Here is an 18,023-nt window from a genome sequence, read left to right as displayed (position 1 = left end):
GACGAGGGTCCCTCTCCTATCACCACCACCACCACCACCACCACCTCACAAGGGTTACAAAGAAAGATACTACAAGGAGATGAGACTTGAGAGAGAGAGAGAGAGAGAGTGAACAGAAAGAATGGAGAGATGGTGGTGGTGATGGTGAAGAATTTAGGTAGTGTATTGGTACGGTTATTCTAATGTGGGCCAAGTAAAATTCCATGTGCCCGCAACACTTCCATTGTGGGGTTTCATGTGGAAAGGTGTGTCTTTAAACAATAATAAGGGGCGCCTATACACCTTCTCTTGACTGAAACAACTCCATGTTGGTCATGAGCCTAATGGGTCGTGGTGGCTCGAGGAGGCAGAACGTTTTAGACCATGGGCAAGCAAATGGGTCGTAGATGGTAAATGTCCATTTCTTGGTGGGTCAGGAGCTTAAGGAGACCCTACTTTTACAAAAAGAGAGGAGAAGTTGGAATAGATGGTGAATCGAGAGAGAGAGATGAAATCAATTTGTTGACTGACAAGTTTCGTGCTTGAGAATGTCTCAAAGAGGGAGAAGCGGTTACTTCAGAAGATGTATTATAGATGTGGAGTGCGATTTTCAAGCTCATCATCAGATTAAAGGGCACTTGTCCTCGTCCAAGGGTATTCATTTCGAAGCTCTAGCCGCTTGAGTTTTTCTTATCTTTTGTCTCTACTCTTCATTTTGAGCCTTTCGGTATCTCTCTTCCTCTCCGTATTTTTATCTACCCCAGAAAAAAATCTCTTCGGTTTGAGCTTGTCTTTAACGGGTTGGGCTCTGTGGAAAGAGGATGGCCCATACAATCTTGTAATGTGCCAAGGTACTACTGTTTAGGGTGTGTTATGGGCACACACAAGGGTAACATACCACCAAAACATTTTATTTCGCTTTCAATAGGGCCTTTACACGGGGTTGTCGACACGTGTCAGAATGTCAGTTGATATGATGTAGAAAGGCAGTTGTAGAGAGAGAAAGAGAGAGTGGTGGTGGTGGTAGTGGTGTGGGAAGAAAGGAGGAGGAAGAGAACGGGTGAAAAAGCAGAGAAATCGGGGGACTTGTGGTGAAAGAGAGGAGGGAGGAGTTTTGGGGTCTAAAAATGAATAGTCATTTTCTTCTTCTTCGTGGTGGTGGTCTGTTGTCTAATAACAGACAGAATCAAATTCGTTACAACAACGTATACAACCAATTCTCATTACTAACAAACTCTTTCTCTCTCTTTCTCTTTTTCTTCCCCTCTCTCTCCCTCCATTCTCTTCCATGTCCTCCTCCACTTTCTCTCTCCATTCCAATTAGCTGCGAGCTCGTTCTCCTTCCTACTGGTTAGGTAATCATCCTTCTCTCTTACTCTTCTCTCTCGCTTTCTCTCATTTCATATTCTCTTTACCATTTTGAAATTTTCAATCGAAAATCTCATCGCATTTACTTTCTTTCTTCCTCTTTCTCTTTAATTTCTTCTTTATTGATTTCGATTAGTGATAGTATGTATCTTCGTGATATTCTGATCATACGAATTTACTCTCTCTTTCTCTCTCACTCTATTGTTTGTGATTGATGAAAGTTTTTTGATGATATTCTGACTTTGATTCCAACAGCTGGAGACGAGCTCCAAGAGCACTTGTATTAGGACTAACAGGTAAATGGCGAGTGGACCAGAATCAGGCCCTCAGGGCCTTCAGAGGAGACCATCAAGAAGTGCAGCCACAACAACATTCTCCTTAGAAGTGTTCGACAATGAAGTCGTCCCTTCTTCCCTTGGTAGTATTGCTCCTATCCTTCGTGTTGCCACTGAGGTCGAATCAGAACGCCCTCGAGTTTCATACCTCTGTAAGTTTATTTCAACTACGAACTATTATCTACTCGTTTTGCTCGTATCTTTATTTACAATCATATGAATCAATTCACGATAGTCTTTCCGGTTTTTTTAATAGTATAGGTTAGATAGACATTCTCAAGAATAGTACTTCGTATTGCTCTTGCTAGTTGTGAGTAGTTAGTTATCACCATCGTCATATCGGTGGAATGCTGACGCTAATGGCTTAATAAATATGGAGTAAGCCACGGCCCCTTTCGGGGAGTGGAATTTGAATTAATCAAAAAGTTATAATTTTTTTCTTATGTCATTAGGCTTTTCAAGTTAAACTTTTGATTAATTTGTATTTTGTTTCTCTTAAATTTGCAATTGGGTATAGGTCGATTCTATGCATTTGAGAAAGCACATAGATTGGATCCGAGTTCTACAGGTAGAGGTGTTCGACAATTCAAGACATCTCTCCTCCAACGATTAGAGCGGGTAATTTCTTAAACATAAATTTTAACTTTAACGTGTCCACTAACTGTATGATAAAGAAGTATTTGGGGATATGCAAACACAGTAAAATGTGTCCACTATGGTTGGCTTCTTCCTCTAATTTTTTCCCTTCTATTGTGAGAACAGGATAATGCATCAAGTCTGGCTTCAAGGGTTAAGAAGAGTGATGCAAGGGAAATTGAGAGTTTTTATCAGCAATACTATGAGCATTATGTCAGAGCTCTTGACAAGGGGGAGCAAGCTGATAGGTAAACTACTCTCTGTCTCTCCCTCCATATATGTATACATATGTATCATTATTGGTTTCCCATGTGTGTAAAATTACCTATATACTGAAGTGTTTGACCTGAAATTTCAATTGTCAAATTTGTACTATTGCAGAGTGCAACTTGGAAAGGCCTACCAAACAGCTGGTGTGCTTTTTGAAGTGCTTTGTGCTGTTAACAAGAATGAAAAAGTTGAAGAAGTTGCTCCTGAGGTAGATACAAAGTGTACATATATAGATTGGGATGTTGTAATGCTTTATTCCATTTGTTATAGATGTTTCTAATGCTTGGAAATATTTGGGATTGTTTTGCTTTGGAAAGATCATTGCGGCTGCTAAAGATGTCCAGGAAAAGAAGGAAATCTATACCCCATATAACATTCTTCCCTTGGATGCAGCTGGTGCATCACAATCCATCATGCAGCTTGAGGAGGTACACTTTAGTTGCACCCTATGTTTTGGATGAATGTGATTCAATCTAGTGGAGCTTTTAAAATAAGGTGTCGGAACCTATAGCGAAAAATCCAGTGAGGTCATCAGTTCAAACTTCAGTGCTAGCACTGAGGTTTGTATGGGACAAATGTGATTTATTTCGGTTACATTATACTGTGATTTCACTCTTCTCTGTAAAAAGTTCATGGTTTAATGTAGTTAAATGCTTAATATATTGTTGGTTATTACAGTTTTGCTAGCACTTAAGTTTTGGATTGATAATAAGTTAACTTCCTTTTGTTTTACCTCTTTACATTCTCTTTTACCAGGTTAAGGCAGCTGTTAGTGGTCTTTGGAACACCAGTGGCTTGAGTTGGCCTTCTTCTTTTGAGCATAATAGACAAAAAGCAGGAGACTTGGATCTTCTTGATTGGTTAAGGGCTATGTTTGGGTTTCAGGTATAAAAAGAATCTTTCTTATCGGACGAACATAGAAGTTTCCAAAATCATTTTTAAACATTGATGACATTTTCTAATCGATATTTTACACAATTTGGTGTTAACAGAAAGACAATGTGAGGAACCAAAGGGAGCATTTGATTTTAATGCTTGCCAATGTTCATATAAGGCTAGTACCCAAGCCTGAGCCTCTTAACAAGGCAAGTACTCCTCTCTGTGCTTAGGCTCGTTCTATGCTATTCTTTATTAACACCTGAGCATTATTAATCTTTTTTCTTCTTTCTCTAATATATATTATATTTTATGCTATTGCAGCTTGATGACCGAGCAGTTGACGCAGTGATGTATAAACTCTTCAAAAACTACAGGACATGGTGCAAATTCTTGGGCAGAAAGCATAGTTTACGGTGAGCTGCAGTAGAACCGTCTATATCTTTTACAAATTTATTTACATGCTTGTTCAACGTGCACAATTTGGTTATGCTGAATTACTTTCAATACTTCTAGGCTCCCCCAAGGATCACAAGAAGTGCAACAAAGAAAAATTCTCTACATGGGTCTTTATCTTCTTATATGGGGTGAAGCATCTAATGTTCGATTTATGCCAGAATGCTTATGCTACATTTTTCATAATGTGAGGACTATTGTATAAATATTTATTTTCTCTTTCCAAAAGCATTTCTCTTGTCTAGTTTCACCATTCATATGTACTTTATCGATGTATTTAATAGCACCATTCGTTTTATTTTCAGATGGCATATGAACTCCATGGTTTATTAGCTGGAAATGTCAGCATTGTGACTGGAGAAAACATCAAACCCTCATATGGTGGGGATGATGAAGCTTTCCTGAGAAAGGTTATAACACCAATTTATCGTGTGATTGACAAGGTAAGCGTCTGCTAAAATCAGGTGACTTGCAATACCCACCCTCTGTGCTTGGTAGCTAATTGGTGATGTCGCTGATCCAGGAAGCCAAGAAAAGCAAACACGGAAAAGCCCCTCACTCAGCCTGGTGCAACTATGATGATCTGAATGAATATTTCTGGTATGTAAAGACCGGATTATCATAAATAAGACATAACTTAAGATCTGTATTAATATATTGCTGGTTTCTCATTTCTTTTAACCATGAAATATTTGAACATTGCTCAGGTCATCTGATTGCTTCTCATTAGGCTGGCCAATGAGAGATGATGGTGATTTCTTCAAATCAACGCGAAACATGACGCAGGTAAACTTTTTATAATATATACACACAATAACCGTAATCATATTCTTATAATATAAAATCCGCTTACCACTATAGAACTGTTACGCAGGGGAAACAAGCAGCTAATAGAAAATCCGAAAGCACTGGAAAATCTTATTTCGTTGAGACCAGAACATTTTGGCACATTTTTCGAAGTTTTGATCGTATGTGGACCTTTTATATGCTAGCGCTGCAGGTATTTTTTCTGCTTTACTTGTATTATGTTACACAGAGGTCACGATAGAGATAAGAAAACATGGTTTACAAAAAGCTGTGTAACATGGACGCCAATATATAGATCGGTATTTGACATGGCAATGCACATCTCGTACAAGGTGTCGGACACTGTGAGTGGAAAAGGCCAAAAATGGGAAGATCACACACATATTTTTTTTGTCGTGATTATTAATCCTCTCTTTTGCTTGCACTCTGTACTTTTCGGTCGCCCACATTGTATGAGAAAGACATTAACTTAGTAATATTTTATGGTCTCAATTCTCGACACAATTATAATGCGGCTACATACAAAATCTAGCATTATATCTAGTGAAGTCGCTGCAAGTGTCCAAGTGTCAAACACTAGTGTCCGAGTATGTAACATTGCAAAAACTTCTACAGAAGCGAGCATCATATTACATAGACAAAAAGAGATTAGGGGTGGCTCTTAATTATTTGAAGAATATACTAATTTTGAAGTACTTTACATCCACATTGCTACTTTCTGACGAACAATTTAAACTACATAAAACTGTATATGTTAACTTCTCCAACTGCAGGCTATGATAATTGTTGCATGGTATGGTAATTCACCATTGGATATATTTCGAAGAGATATCCTGTATACTGTTTCTAGTATTTTCATCACGGCGTCTTTTCTGCGGTTCCTTCAAAGTATGAATTCTCATACTCATGTGTTCTATTTCAATCGGTTTTATAATCTTTTCAGTTTAATAATTTCTTACTTTCAGTTTTCATTCAAGAGTGTTTCATGTTATTAAAACAGTTTCTGCGAAGTGTATCAAACTGAGAATTAAATCTACAATAAGATATCTGAGTAAGAGGTAGTTTTTGGTTGCCATGTCAGACCTCTACGCTTGGGATTGTCACCTTGAATTCTGCCCTTATAAACAAAGAGTATGAAGTTCCCTGAAACCTGGAAAATAAAGTATTCCGATGTAGCAGAGACTAGAGCTTTACATTTTTATTTCTAGAAATTTGTAGTTTGAGCTTGGGCTTAGTTTGGTAATAGCTATGAATTTTGTTTGAGGTACTCCTAACTTTGCTTAAAATAATCTTTGAAATGAAGCAGATATTAAATACATCCTTGGCCCACTTCCTCAATTTTGCTTTGAAAGTAGTTGCTTCTCCTGTACCTTATGTTTAGTTGGAAATTGGAAAAAGGAATACATTTATACCTCAGAAAAGGAATCCCAAACATTAGATTTGGTTCTCTTGGTTTACGGAGTGAGGAAGATTAGTCTAATACTGGTTATTTGAGTGCCCTTTTGAGATGTCATTTATTATGTGTTTACTGACCTATGCATATCTTATGTGTCTTTGCCATGCTTTATGTTATCCTTGTATCTGAAACTGATGTTATAAAAACATCGACAATAAGAATTCTTAGCTCCTACTTTCTTGATCAAATGAAAATTTCTTATCTTCTTACATCTCTCTTGCTCCCCTTTCTTTTGGTGTTAGGTATTCTGGACCTTGTTTTAAACTTCCCTGGCTACCATAGGTGGAGGTTTACTGATGTGCTCAGAAATGTTCTTAAGATTATAGTTAGTCTTGCATGGGCAGTTATCCTTCCGCTGTGCTACCTCCAGTCCTATTCATCAACTCCGGCACAAATTAAGAACTTATTGGCTTGGTTTCGTCAAGTAAAAGGCATACCGCCTTTGTATATCATGGCAGTGGCCATATACTTGCTTCCGAATTTACTAGCAGCAACTCTTTTTATCTTTCCTATGCTTCGGAGGTGGATTGAAAACTCAGACTGGCATATCATAAGATTTCTTTTATGGTGGTCGCAGGTATGTGTCACTTCTTTGATTATGTATCTTTCATTGTGCTGAAACATTTTCTTTACAGTTTGTTCATCTTAGTTTATTTAATGGTTATAGACCTACATATCTTGATGAGTAACAAAGCCGATTTGAGTTTATGTTGAAGAGAACTAGTTTTAGCCTGAGAGGCCACATCCAAGCGATTCCTATGTTTATGTACAAATAATGTACTTGGTAATGTACATTATCAAAGTCTGGAAAAATGGCTGTTTACACGTTTATGATCTTCCCTTTTAAACCTCGAAATCACATCAAAAGAAGTCCAAGTTTATATATATATCAGCCCCACCTGGTTCAAATATCTACTGAGGCTTGACTCTCAGATGTTCATGTCTAATTGAGTGTGATCCTTAGATGATGACAAACGTCTACGACAGTAGGCTTCTAATAAGCCCACATACATGTATGCCAGCGGGCTAATGGGTCTCAATGTCCACATAATTTGTTCTTTTGCTGGACCATATATTAGTATCTTCTATATCCTAAAAAGAGGACCACAATCATTTTTTCTTCGTTTGATGCGTTTCATGTTGTTGTGGAAAATTTCATCTAGTTTCCTGCTTTTGCAGCCAAGAATTTATGTTGGAAGAGGAATGCATGAAAGCCAGTTTGCCCTTATCAAGTGAGTACAATGATGCGCGCATGTGTTGTCATTTTTTGTTCAGTGAGAGTTAGGATTTATATCATTTTTGTTTGGTCGAGTTATGTTTCTTAGTTTATGTTTATTTTTCTTTCTAGGTATACTTTATTCTGGGTGTTGCTTCTGTGTTCCAAGTTAGCATTCAGTTACTATATTCAGGTAACCTCAGTTTCAGGATTTCCATCTTATCTCCTGAGAACATGATTACTGGTGGTTGGGTTGTTCTTTTACCTGTCTAATTCTTTACTTCCTCTCTTCCATCTTCTCTTCCAGATAAAAACATTGGTGAAGCCAACGAAAGATATTATGAGCATTCGTCATGTGAATTATGCTTGGCATGAATTTTTCCCTTATGGTATTTGTTCAGCCATTGTGTTAGGATTATCGACTTATCGTGTCATTCTACTATTTTATGGTTCCTTGATAATTTTTCTCCTGCCAATGCAGCTCAACACAACTATGGTGCCATTGTCGCTCTATGGGCTCCAGTAATCTTGGTACATTATCTGCTTGTTTATAATTGAAATATTCTGTAAATAATTCAGTTTGTGCTGAACAAGAACTATATATGTGTGTATATACATACGTGTACTTATATATACATACATGTGCATATACATGTAATTCACACTTCAAAGGGTTTCTCACTTGAGCAAGTCTTCTGCAGGTTTATTTTATGGACACACAGATCTGGTACGCTATCTTTTCAACCTTGTCTGGTGGTTTTTCTGGAGCGTTTGATCGTCTTGGAGAGGTAATAAGTTATCATATTGTCTTCGTAAACTCATTCTCCTGTAATCTTATTATTATTTTCCACGCTGCGTTGAGAGTGACATGTTTAGGTATCTATTTCATAATTCTAAGTTAACCCTTGAAGAGCTCTGTTATTTGGTACTTTTATCTTCTAGATGAGTTATGATAAGATGATTCTGGATCATAGATATTGTTGGCTGAATCTCATACTAGACTAGAATGAACATTTGTGCACGATATTACATCCCAAAATGTCACTGATATAAAAGCCACTCCAATTGTGTGTTCTCGAAGATGCATGTTTATATAACCTTATTTTGGGAATCGAATTATATGAGTGATCTTCAGTCATCCGTAGTCATGGTTAGAGTTTCAGCAGACCCTCTAGTTCCATTACATACATTTTGGGATGATCGAAGATGCATGTTTAGACGGAATATGTGACATGATCTACCATGAAAGTATGAAAGGCTTTTTACCTCTTCTCCATTCACAATTTTCTATATTCGGAAACAGATTCATTACTGAGTCAAGATATCACTATTTTTTGTCAGTTTGGTCGTACTTTAAAACAAGCTTGGTAGAATTATCAAAGAATTCTTATTGTAAAATTGTCACTTACAAATTATTGTCTGTTAACCTTTGCATTTGCCTTCACAGATAAGGACCCTGGGCATGTTAAGATCGCGTTTTCAATCTTTACCTGGAGCTTTCAACACATGTTTAATACCTTCAGATACTACTAGGAAGAAGGGATTTTCTTTGTCGAAGAGTTTTAAGGAGGTATTACATTTAGTATACTGGTGATGAATATCAATAGATTCTGTAGAAATTACAATGTTAATATATTCATTCTTCATCTGGCAGGTTTCGGTAAGCAAGAGAACTGAAGCTGCAAAGTTTGCTCAGCTATGGAATGAAGTTATCTGCAGTTTCAGGGAAGAAGACCTCATAAGTGATAGGTACAAACCCCTTACACTAGATACTGGTTTTGTAGCTGTCACTATTTAGTTGTGGGTTTTGGTAGTAGAAAGGAATGAACTGATTTTGCTTTTGATCCAGGGAAATGGATTTGTTGTTAGTTCCCTATATATCAGATCCTAGCCTCAAATTAATTCAGTGGCCCCCGTTCTTGCTTGCTAGCAAGGTTGGTTTCTTATATTTCATTCTCTTTTCATGTTATGTTAACACTTGCACTAAACATTGTATATTAATTGTTCTTCCAGATCCCAATAGCATTGGATATTGCAGCCCAGTTCCGCTACAAGGACTCTGATCTTTGGAAGCGTATATGTGCTGACGAGTACATGAAATGTGCTGTAATTGAATGCTACGAGTCATTTAAACTCATCCTGAATGTATTGGTTATTGGAGAAAATGAGAAAAGGTTTGTTCATTTATTTCTTCTTTCTGTTGTGCATGAAACATCATAGACCTCTCTCTTAACTCTGGAATAGACCTCTCTCTTAACTTCAGTTATGTCTATATATTTTATTTTGACAGGATAATACGTATTATCATTAAAGAAATTGAAGGTAGCATCTCGAAGAATACTTTTCTCGCAAGTTTCCGGACAAATCCCCTCCCCGCCCTTTGCAACAAATTTGTGGAGCTTGTGGGAATCCTAGTGAGTCACTAAAACATACTATCTACTTTATATTTCTTCTTCATATATGCTTATGTATATCTCGATCTTTTAAGCCATTTTTCATTTCCTTTTCCAGAAAGAGGGTGATGCAGCAAAACGGGATACTGTAGTATTACTGCTGCAGGACATGTTGGAAGTTGTTACCCGTGATATGATGGTTAATGAGATTCGGTTGGTGAATTGTGTTTTTTGCATTTTAGTCACCATGAAATCTTTAATTTTTATGAAAAGTATGTTTCACCAGATAACTTTGGTCACTTTTCTTCCAAATTTTTTCAGCGAACTGGTCGAACTTGGCCACGGTAACAAGGATTCAGTCCCTAGAAGACAACTTTTTGCAGGGACTGACCCTAAACCCGCCATTCTTTTCCCTCCTGTAGTTACACCTCAATGGGAAGAACAGGTACGTTATTTCTAGCTCATTATCTTTCCCTTCATTAGTTTCAACGCTTATATGTTACGGAGTCTCAATCACATTGTTTCAGATAAAGCGTCTGTACCTCCTTTTGACGGTGAAAGAATCTGCCATTGACGTGCCAACAAACCTCGAAGCACGTAGAAGGATCGCTTTTTTTACGAACTCCTTATTTATGGACATGCCGCGTGCTCCTCGAGTCCGTAAAATGCTCTCATTTAGGTATCATTTTGTCTCCACACTGGAATAAGCTTGAGTAGTTATCTTGCTAAAAGACTTTTTTTTTTTTGACATTTTGTTTATTCACAAAGATTTTTAGTTGAATAGGGTTCGAAATTTGTTTTTCATGTCGCTGCCGGAGCAATTTTCTTATGTGGGAAATTGAGGGATCTTCTAATATATTGAGTTATAATTTTTTCACTCTATGTTGGCAGTGTTATGACGCCCTACTATAGTGAGGAGACAGTTTATTCCAAGAGTGACCTTGAGCAGGAAAATGAAGACGGTATATCGACTGTATTTTACCTGAAAAAAATCTTCCCAGGTATGAAAGATATTCAGATAACTCCCAACTGTTCCAACTTATTCTGAATTTCACTACTAAAATATCTAGGTATACGGTAATCTGAATATCTGATATTAATCCTGTCCCTGCTATTGCTTGGTTATTTAGATGAGTGGACCAACTTCATGGAAAGGCTCAATTGTAAAAGAGAAAGTGAGATATGGGAAAATGAAGAGAACATCTTACATCTTCGTCACTGGGTCTCCCTAAGAGGACAAACACTAAGCCGAACTGGTAAAAAATGAGACTCTTTCTTCCCTTAAATGTTATAGTTTTTACTACTTAGCGACACACTTCATGGGTCATGTTGGTATAATTGCAGTTAGAGGCATGATGTATTACCGAAGAGCTTTAAAGCTTCAAGCATTTCTTGACATGGCTTCTGAAGATGGTATATATAAGCAAAACCTTCTTTCAGCCTTTTCGGAAAAAAAAAACTTTCTAATTTTTATGGCCGTGGTTCCATTGCCGTTCTCATGAATTTCTTAAATTTTAAATTTGCAGAAATTTTAAAAGGATACAAGTCAGTTATGGTTCCTTCAGAGGAAGAAAAAAAGAGCCAACGATCAATTTGTGCTCAACTAGATGCTGTTGCTGATATGAAATTTACATATGTTGCAACTTGTCAGAATTACGGAAATCAGAAGAGAAGTGGAGATCGTCGTGCAACAGACATTCTGAACTTGATGGTTAAGTAAGTTCACATTTCCACGAAGTCAATAAAGTAGACTTTCTTCTCTGCCTGTTGGAACTTTTTGCTGGAACTGTTTCTGTTTCATTTTTTTTAGCTAACCTACGTCTCTCTGGTACAGTAATCCATCCCTCCGTGTTGCATATATTGATGAAGTTGAAGAAAGTGATGGTGGCAGGGTGAATAAGGTCTACTATTCTGTTCTAATCAAAGCTGTTGATAATCTTGACCAGGTAATTTTCTTTTATGATTTCATACCATCATCATTGTATGCACTTTTAGCCTCATAACACTATGAGGTCGACAAAAACGTACGACTTGCATTTGCTGTCACATTAGAATGGATGACATCTTCTTCAGTATTCTTAGATATAATTAGTGTTCATCATTTTCTAAAAATAGATTTATTTTTGCAACTCTTATCCATCTCCAGATTTCTCTGTCTCAAATTCTCTCTACTTCTCCCAACTTCTGCGGATAACAAAACCCGCTTTTAGTGGCTGGTTCTTCATTCTCAATTTTACTTAAGAGTCCTATACTTGTAGTCAAGCTTTGGTTTCTCTTGGAACGTCTTGACTGATCACTAAAATCTTCCGAGAGAATATTTGTTTGAGATCAGGAGAAAGGTCTATCTATTTTATTCGGTTAAACCAATGATTCATTATTGGAGCAAATAGAAATTCCTTCAAATGCATTCCTTTTAGATTGTTTTGGTATGCCTCAGTTTTCCTCACCATTTTTCAGTTGTTTTGACATCATTGTAGAGGTATCTCAACCTCTAACACACTAAGTCTTCGTGATTGAAACTCTGAATCAATCAAATTTGTGTCCTAACTGAAGTTGAAATTTATTAATTTCGAAGTCAAGTATAACCAGTAACAGTGCTGTTGTAATTATTTCTAACTTCTATTTTTTATTATAAAGGAAATCTATCGAATAAAATTACCTGGAGCAGCAAAGATAGGTGAAGGAAAACCTGAGAATCAGAACCATGCTATTATATTCACTAGAGGAGAAGCTCTTCAAACTATTGACATGAACCAGGTAATTAATTTCCTAACCCGCAAATAACTTATTGCAGTTGTGCTCTGGAAAGTATTGACCAACTACTCTGACTCATTTGATTTACTTTTGTCGCAGGACAATTATTTGGAAGAAGCTTTTAAAATGCGTAATCTTTTGGAAGAATTCAATGAGGATCATGGAGTTCGGCCACCAACAATTTTAGGTGTTCGTGAGCACATCTTTACTGGAAGGTATTGTTGATAATTGATACACATGTTATCGGTTCTTCACTAGTTAGGAGTTACTCCTCCACTTGTGCAATTTAATTTGAGTGGTTCCTTTCTAACGACTAACGGTTTCATGTGGAGTACAGTGTTTCTTCTTTGGCGTGGTTTATGTCGAATCAGGAAACAAGTTTCGTCACCATTGGTCAAAGAGTTCTAGCGAGACCCTTAAAGTAAGTTTGGCTTCTTTTGCTTTAGTTTTCCTTATTATGGGCTTATGGCACAGTGCGGTTTCTGTTGGGTCAACTTGAATAAAAATCTTGTTTGCATGGCTACAAAATTAAGGATACAAATGATTACAAGGTTTGTAGTTGTGACTCCATTTTAAAATATAAAACTGGAAGCACCTCATAACAAATGAAAATGAACTAGGTTGAGATTCAGATTACTGAAAACGCAAATGATACATCAGATGGAGTAGCTGACTGAAGGGGAGAACTATTTTTGAAGTAATCTGACCCACAAGAAAATCATGCTCTTCTCTTAATGAAAACTTTATCATTTGGTTTCAGGGTTCGATTCCATTATGGTCATCCTGATGTATTTGACAGAATTTTCCACATTACTCGAGGTGGTATCAGCAAGGCTTCTTGTGGTATCAATTTGAGTGAAGATATATTTGCTGGTAATAGGTTTATCTTTACCTTGTCTACAAGATGTTATCTTTCTCTCATCTGAAGGGTTTGAAACTCAAACCTCATCTTTTCTTCTATTTTGAAGGTTTTAACTCAACTTTAAGGCGTGGAAATGTCACCCACCATGAGTACATTCAGGTTGGGAAAGGACGAGATGTCGGGTTTAATCAAATATCACTCTTTGAAGCAAAAGTTGCATGTGGTAATGGAGAGCAGATCCTTAGCAGGGATATTTATCGGTTGGGTCATAGATTTGACATGTTCCGTATGCTCTCATGTTATTTCACAACAGTTGGATTCTATGTCAGCTCAATGGTAAAGGCCTTTACCTCAGTTTTGGTTGTTGTACTTTACTTTCTTCTCTCGTGAACATACCAAACTAGAAAACCCACATATTAGTGTATCAATCTGAAATTTCAAGTTATATCCTTTCTCGTTTGCATCTTTCTCTATCTAAAGTACATATATTTAATGCCACGAAATCGTGCAGATGGTTGTCATTGTAGTCTACGCTTTCTTGTACGGTAAGCTTTACTTGTCATTAAGTGGATTGGAGCAATCAATTATGAAATTCGCAAGGGCCAGAGGAAACGATCCTTTACAAGCAGCCATGGCATCCCAATCCCTTGTTCAAATAGGTCTTTTAATGGCCCTACCAATGGTCATGGAGATTGGTCTGGAAAGAGGGTTTAGAACTGCAATGAGTGACATAATAATCATGCAACTTCAACTAGCAGCTGTCTTCTTCACATTTTCTCTTGGAACAAAAACTCATTATTTCGGTCGAACAGTTTTACATGGTGGAGCCAAGTACAGAGCCACTGGGAGAGGGTTCGTGGTCCGCCATGAAAAGTTTGCTGAAAATTACAGAATGTATTCGAGGAGTCATTTCGTGAAAGGATTAGAACTGATGATATTACTGATCGCTTATAGAGTATATGGCTCCGCTACTAATGATTCTTCGACTTACATGTTGTATACCTTTTCAATCTGGTTTTTGGTGATATCTTGGTTGTTTGCTCCATTTCTTTTCAACCCTTCGGGCTTCGAATGGCAGAAGATATATGAAGATTGGGAGGATTGGTCAAAGTGGATACATAGTCGAGGAGGTATTGGTGTACCAGCAAACAAGAGTTGGGAGTCATGGTGGGAAGAGGAACAAGAACACCTCCAATATACTGGACTTTTAGGAAGGTTCTGGGAGATTGTTCTTTCTCTCCGTTTCTTTCTCTTCCAGTACGGAATCGTTTATCATCTACACGTCGACAATAACAATAAAAGCATTGTCGTAAGTAACTTGTTTTTACTTGTTTAACTTCTCAAAGCACTCAGATAAGAGACTACTAGATTAGAATGGATTCACTCATGGGTAATTGTCTTTTCTCAGGTTTATGGTCTTTCTTGGCTGGTAATTGTGGCAGTTATGATCATACTGAAGGTAAGATTGATATTATGTACACCTCTCACTAAATCAAAGAGATGTTATTTTCTTCCAAAACATTACTTCATCAATTCATTCATTTTATGAATTTTAAGATACTAACATATTTCCTTTCTTTACCATAAACAGATAGTGTCAATGGGTAGAAAAAAGTTCAGCGCTGATTTCCAACTGATGTTCAGACTGCTAAAGCTGTTCCTATTCATTGGCACCATTGTCACAATCGGCGTCCTATTTACATTGCTCAACCTCACCATCGGTGACATCTTCGCCAGTCTTCTTGCCTTCATGCCAACAGGATGGGCACTTTTGCAGGTGCACACCTTTACACTTCTCATATCCTTTCCTTTATATACATATAGAATGATATGTAATATATATAGATGGACAAATGAATGTATATTGTCGCAAAATGAAGACAGGATTCTTTTTTTGTTGTTGTTGTTCCTTTCCTGATGCAGATATCTCAAGCTTGTAAGCCAATAATGAAAGCACTCGGAATGTGGAGCTCAACAAAAGCACTAGCTAGGGGATTTGAATATGTAATGGGACTTGTTATCTTTGCACCTATAGCAGTTCTGGCCTGGTTCCCATTCGTGTCCGAGTTTCAGACAAGGTTGCTCTTCAACCAAGCTTTCAGTCGAGGTCTTCAGATTTCCCGAATTCTGGCCGGTGGAAAGAAGCAGAACTAAAACTACTACTACTACTAAGACAGGATCAAAGAGAGACATTCTGAAACAAAAGAGTAAACAAAGAAAGCGTCAGAAGAGAAGAGATGAAAAGAGGAGCTGAGAAGAACATATACGTACCTAGTATTATGCATAGATATGCAGGTTTTATGGTTTCTGTATATTTTGGCATTAACTTTGATATTTGAATAAATTTCATTAATTCATTGATTTATCCATTCATTAATTCATTGATTTGCCATTCATTAATTTATTGCTGAAGATTATATTTGAAGAAGCTAAAAGTGATTAGGGCATCTCTCATGGAATATATGGGTTGGAAAAAAGTATACTAGGTTTTATTTGGGAATTCAAATCTCTTCTCATGTTTGAGAAACGAGGTTTCAACAAAAAAAAAAAAAAAAAAAAAAAAAGAGAAAGGATATGAGATTTGAGAATACCTTGTCAAATCTCCTTAACCGGTATTCTGATGACATGTGTCACCCTTAGTTCTCATTGTTTGTAATATGATGGCATTGCCCCACTGAAAAATATTCTAGAGGGAGAGGACCAAAATTAGCCCGGTAAATTAGCTTCCGCCCCAGCCCATGTCCGAATTGCGGGAGAGGTCCAAAATGTCAGATCCATCTGACAATTCCTGTTTCTAAGGGTTATTCCCTTCCCGTTTTGCCCTGCCTGCTTCTCCCTTACCATCCTTAATGGCCGATTGACATGGCAATTAATGAGCCGAAATTGTCAAATCCGGAGCATTAAATGAGGAGAAAATATCTCCAAATTTATTTCCTTCCCTCTCTAATCTGATTTCCTTCCCTTATCTCCCCGCCCAAATCTCTCCTTTATTTTCTTCTTTCTCTCTCTATCCTCTGTTCTCTCTCCTGTAATGGCGCCATTTTTTCATCCAAATTTTTGGGTTGAAATTTTCTGTCCCGCTCAAAATCTATCAACTGTTTCTAGCTCTATTTATAGACAGAAGCTCATCATCTTTTGAAAGACCAACTGTTACTGTTCTTCCACATCAGGTTAGTGATTTTAATGTTCATCATCTTCCTGGCTTGAAGGGAACTCTAGTGTTTTGCCTCACTCATCTTCTGCCATGAATACTCCTTAGACCCAAACAAAAACAAAAATAAAAACAAAAACAAAAACAAACTATAAAGCATTTAAACTCATCTTCTAGCCTTGAATGGTATCATTTAATGTTATCATTTTAATGTTCTTAAATCTCATCTTTTAGCCTTCAATGTTATCATTTAATGTTTCTTTTGGTCCACTGCTCTTTAAAGACAAACAGTTAGACACTACATTTCATTCATATTTGTTTTGCTTGACTGTCCCTTTCATGTTTATGCCCTGAATACTCCTTAAACAAGAAGAAAAACATTTAAACTCATCTACTTGCATTGAATGAAGTAATTTCAAGTTGATGGATGTACTTCCAACAGAGGTCACCAAAATGATGAATATTAGGATCCTTTGAACAACTCCTTCGAAACTAATGATTTACTGTAACACTAGTTCATTGCCCACCAATCAAGTACTTCAAGACACCACCCTTAATGAATTTGTATATTTACTAGTCAGTATACAGTTTCCTTTTTGTTTTATAGTTGATTGTACATTTTGTAGTTTCTACTTAGTTATATAGTGTTTGTTCTTGGTCAGTTTTCTGTACATGTTTATATACAGTGGCCAAGTTTACCGTACATTGTTCAGTTCCCGTTTTGCAATATGTCTGTACTTTCGTTTAGTTAACTTTTGCAGGTCGGATTGCATATCTCTAATCTTAACACGTCAACTTTGAATCGGTATATTTTCATTCCTTATACTTTCGTTTTTATTGTTCAACTATACCCTACATTTTCCCGTTCCTTATCCGTTACCCCGTTTCCTCTTCGTTACATAGTTTACAGAACATTCTAAAGTTCCCGACTTTCTCTTATGCAGAATGAACAGAGAAGAAATGTCGTCCCAGTCAAATGAAGAGTCCATTCGTGAACCAGAACGTCAATTCTTCAGTCTCCACCCATCAAGTATCTCAAGATCACCACCCTTAATGAATCGGTATATTTTCATTCCTTATACTTTCGTTTTTATTGTTCAACTATACCGTACATTTTTACGTTTCTTATCCGTTATCCCGTTCCCTCGTCTTTGGATAGTTTACGGAACATTCTAAAGTTCCCGACATTCTCTTGTGCAGAATGAACAGAGAAGAAATGTCGTCCCAGTGTAATGAAGAGTCCATTCGTGAACCAGAACGTCAATTCTTCAGTCTCCACCCATCAAGTATCTCAAGATCACCACCCATAATGAATCGGTATATTTTCATTCCTTATACTTTCGTTTTTATTGTTCAACTGTAGTGTACATTATTACGTTCCTTGTCCGTTATTTAGTTCCCTCGTGGTTTGATAGTTTACAGAACATTCTAAAGTTCCCGACCGTCTCTTATGCAGAATGAGCA

The 18,023-nt window shown here is 37.1% G+C and overlaps 1 protein-coding gene, 1 long non-coding RNA gene and 1 other non-coding gene across 3 annotated transcripts; all 3 read left to right on the top strand.

Annotated features, from left to right (window-relative positions):
* Positions 1 to 294: 294 nt before the first annotated feature.
* Positions 295 to 15,789, top strand: LOC147541984 (callose synthase 5-like). The gene is made up of 43 exons (XM_086638406.1): positions 295 to 1,334; positions 1,603 to 1,834; positions 2,200 to 2,300; positions 2,445 to 2,566; positions 2,700 to 2,796; positions 2,906 to 3,016; positions 3,345 to 3,473; positions 3,581 to 3,673; positions 3,789 to 3,880; positions 3,981 to 4,107; positions 4,226 to 4,363; positions 4,444 to 4,520; positions 4,628 to 4,706; positions 4,795 to 4,920; positions 5,501 to 5,615; positions 6,426 to 6,760; positions 7,363 to 7,415; positions 7,532 to 7,592; positions 7,707 to 7,788; positions 7,881 to 7,930; positions 8,101 to 8,187; positions 8,847 to 8,969; positions 9,054 to 9,148; positions 9,249 to 9,333; positions 9,413 to 9,573; positions 9,690 to 9,813; positions 9,911 to 10,005; positions 10,114 to 10,237; positions 10,320 to 10,471; positions 10,684 to 10,793; positions 10,923 to 11,048; positions 11,137 to 11,205; positions 11,319 to 11,508; positions 11,627 to 11,738; positions 12,430 to 12,549; positions 12,646 to 12,761; positions 12,884 to 12,967; positions 13,307 to 13,419; positions 13,515 to 13,744; positions 13,920 to 14,717; positions 14,817 to 14,867; positions 15,000 to 15,185; positions 15,332 to 15,789. Exons 2-43 carry the CDS (start codon positions 1,648 to 1,650, stop codon positions 15,560 to 15,562), a joined length of 5,757 nt encoding a protein of 1,918 aa, XP_086494532.1. The 5' UTR covers positions 295 to 1,334; positions 1,603 to 1,647; the 3' UTR covers positions 15,563 to 15,789.
* On the top strand, positions 11,134 to 11,214 carry LOC147541985 (small nucleolar RNA J33). The gene has a single exon (XR_015224418.1). It is a non-coding gene; the product is annotated as a small nucleolar RNA J33 (small nucleolar RNA).
* A 1,520-nt stretch (positions 15,790 to 17,309) lies between the features above and the next one.
* LOC147541983 (uncharacterized) lies at positions 17,310 to 17,859 on the top strand. The gene is made up of 3 exons (XR_015223071.1): positions 17,310 to 17,364; positions 17,504 to 17,620; positions 17,760 to 17,859. It is a non-coding gene; the product is annotated as an uncharacterized LOC147541983 (long non-coding RNA).
* Positions 17,860 to 18,023: the final 164 nt, after the last annotated feature.

Source organism: Eschscholzia californica, unplaced genomic scaffold, assembly GCF_041429995.1.
Source record: "Eschscholzia californica isolate CP2 unplaced genomic scaffold, dmEscCali1.0.p SCAF_4, whole genome shotgun sequence".
NCBI lineage: Eukaryota > Viridiplantae > Streptophyta > Magnoliopsida > Ranunculales > Papaveraceae > Eschscholzia > Eschscholzia californica.
This window is presented reverse-complemented; position numbering and strand designations above follow the sequence as displayed.

Coding starts and splice junctions, on each gene's coding strand:
- LOC147541984 (XM_086638406.1), top strand. CDS start 1,648: ATGGCGAGTGGACCAGAATCAGGCCCTCAGGGCCTTCAGAGGAGACCA. Junction 4,364..4,443: donor TTTATCGTGTGATTGACAAG/GTAAGCGTCTGC, acceptor TCGCTGATCCAG/GAAGCCAAGAAAAGCAAACA. Junction 11,206..11,318: donor TGACATGGCTTCTGAAGATG/GTATATATAAGC, acceptor TTAAATTTGCAG/AAATTTTAAAAGGATACAAG.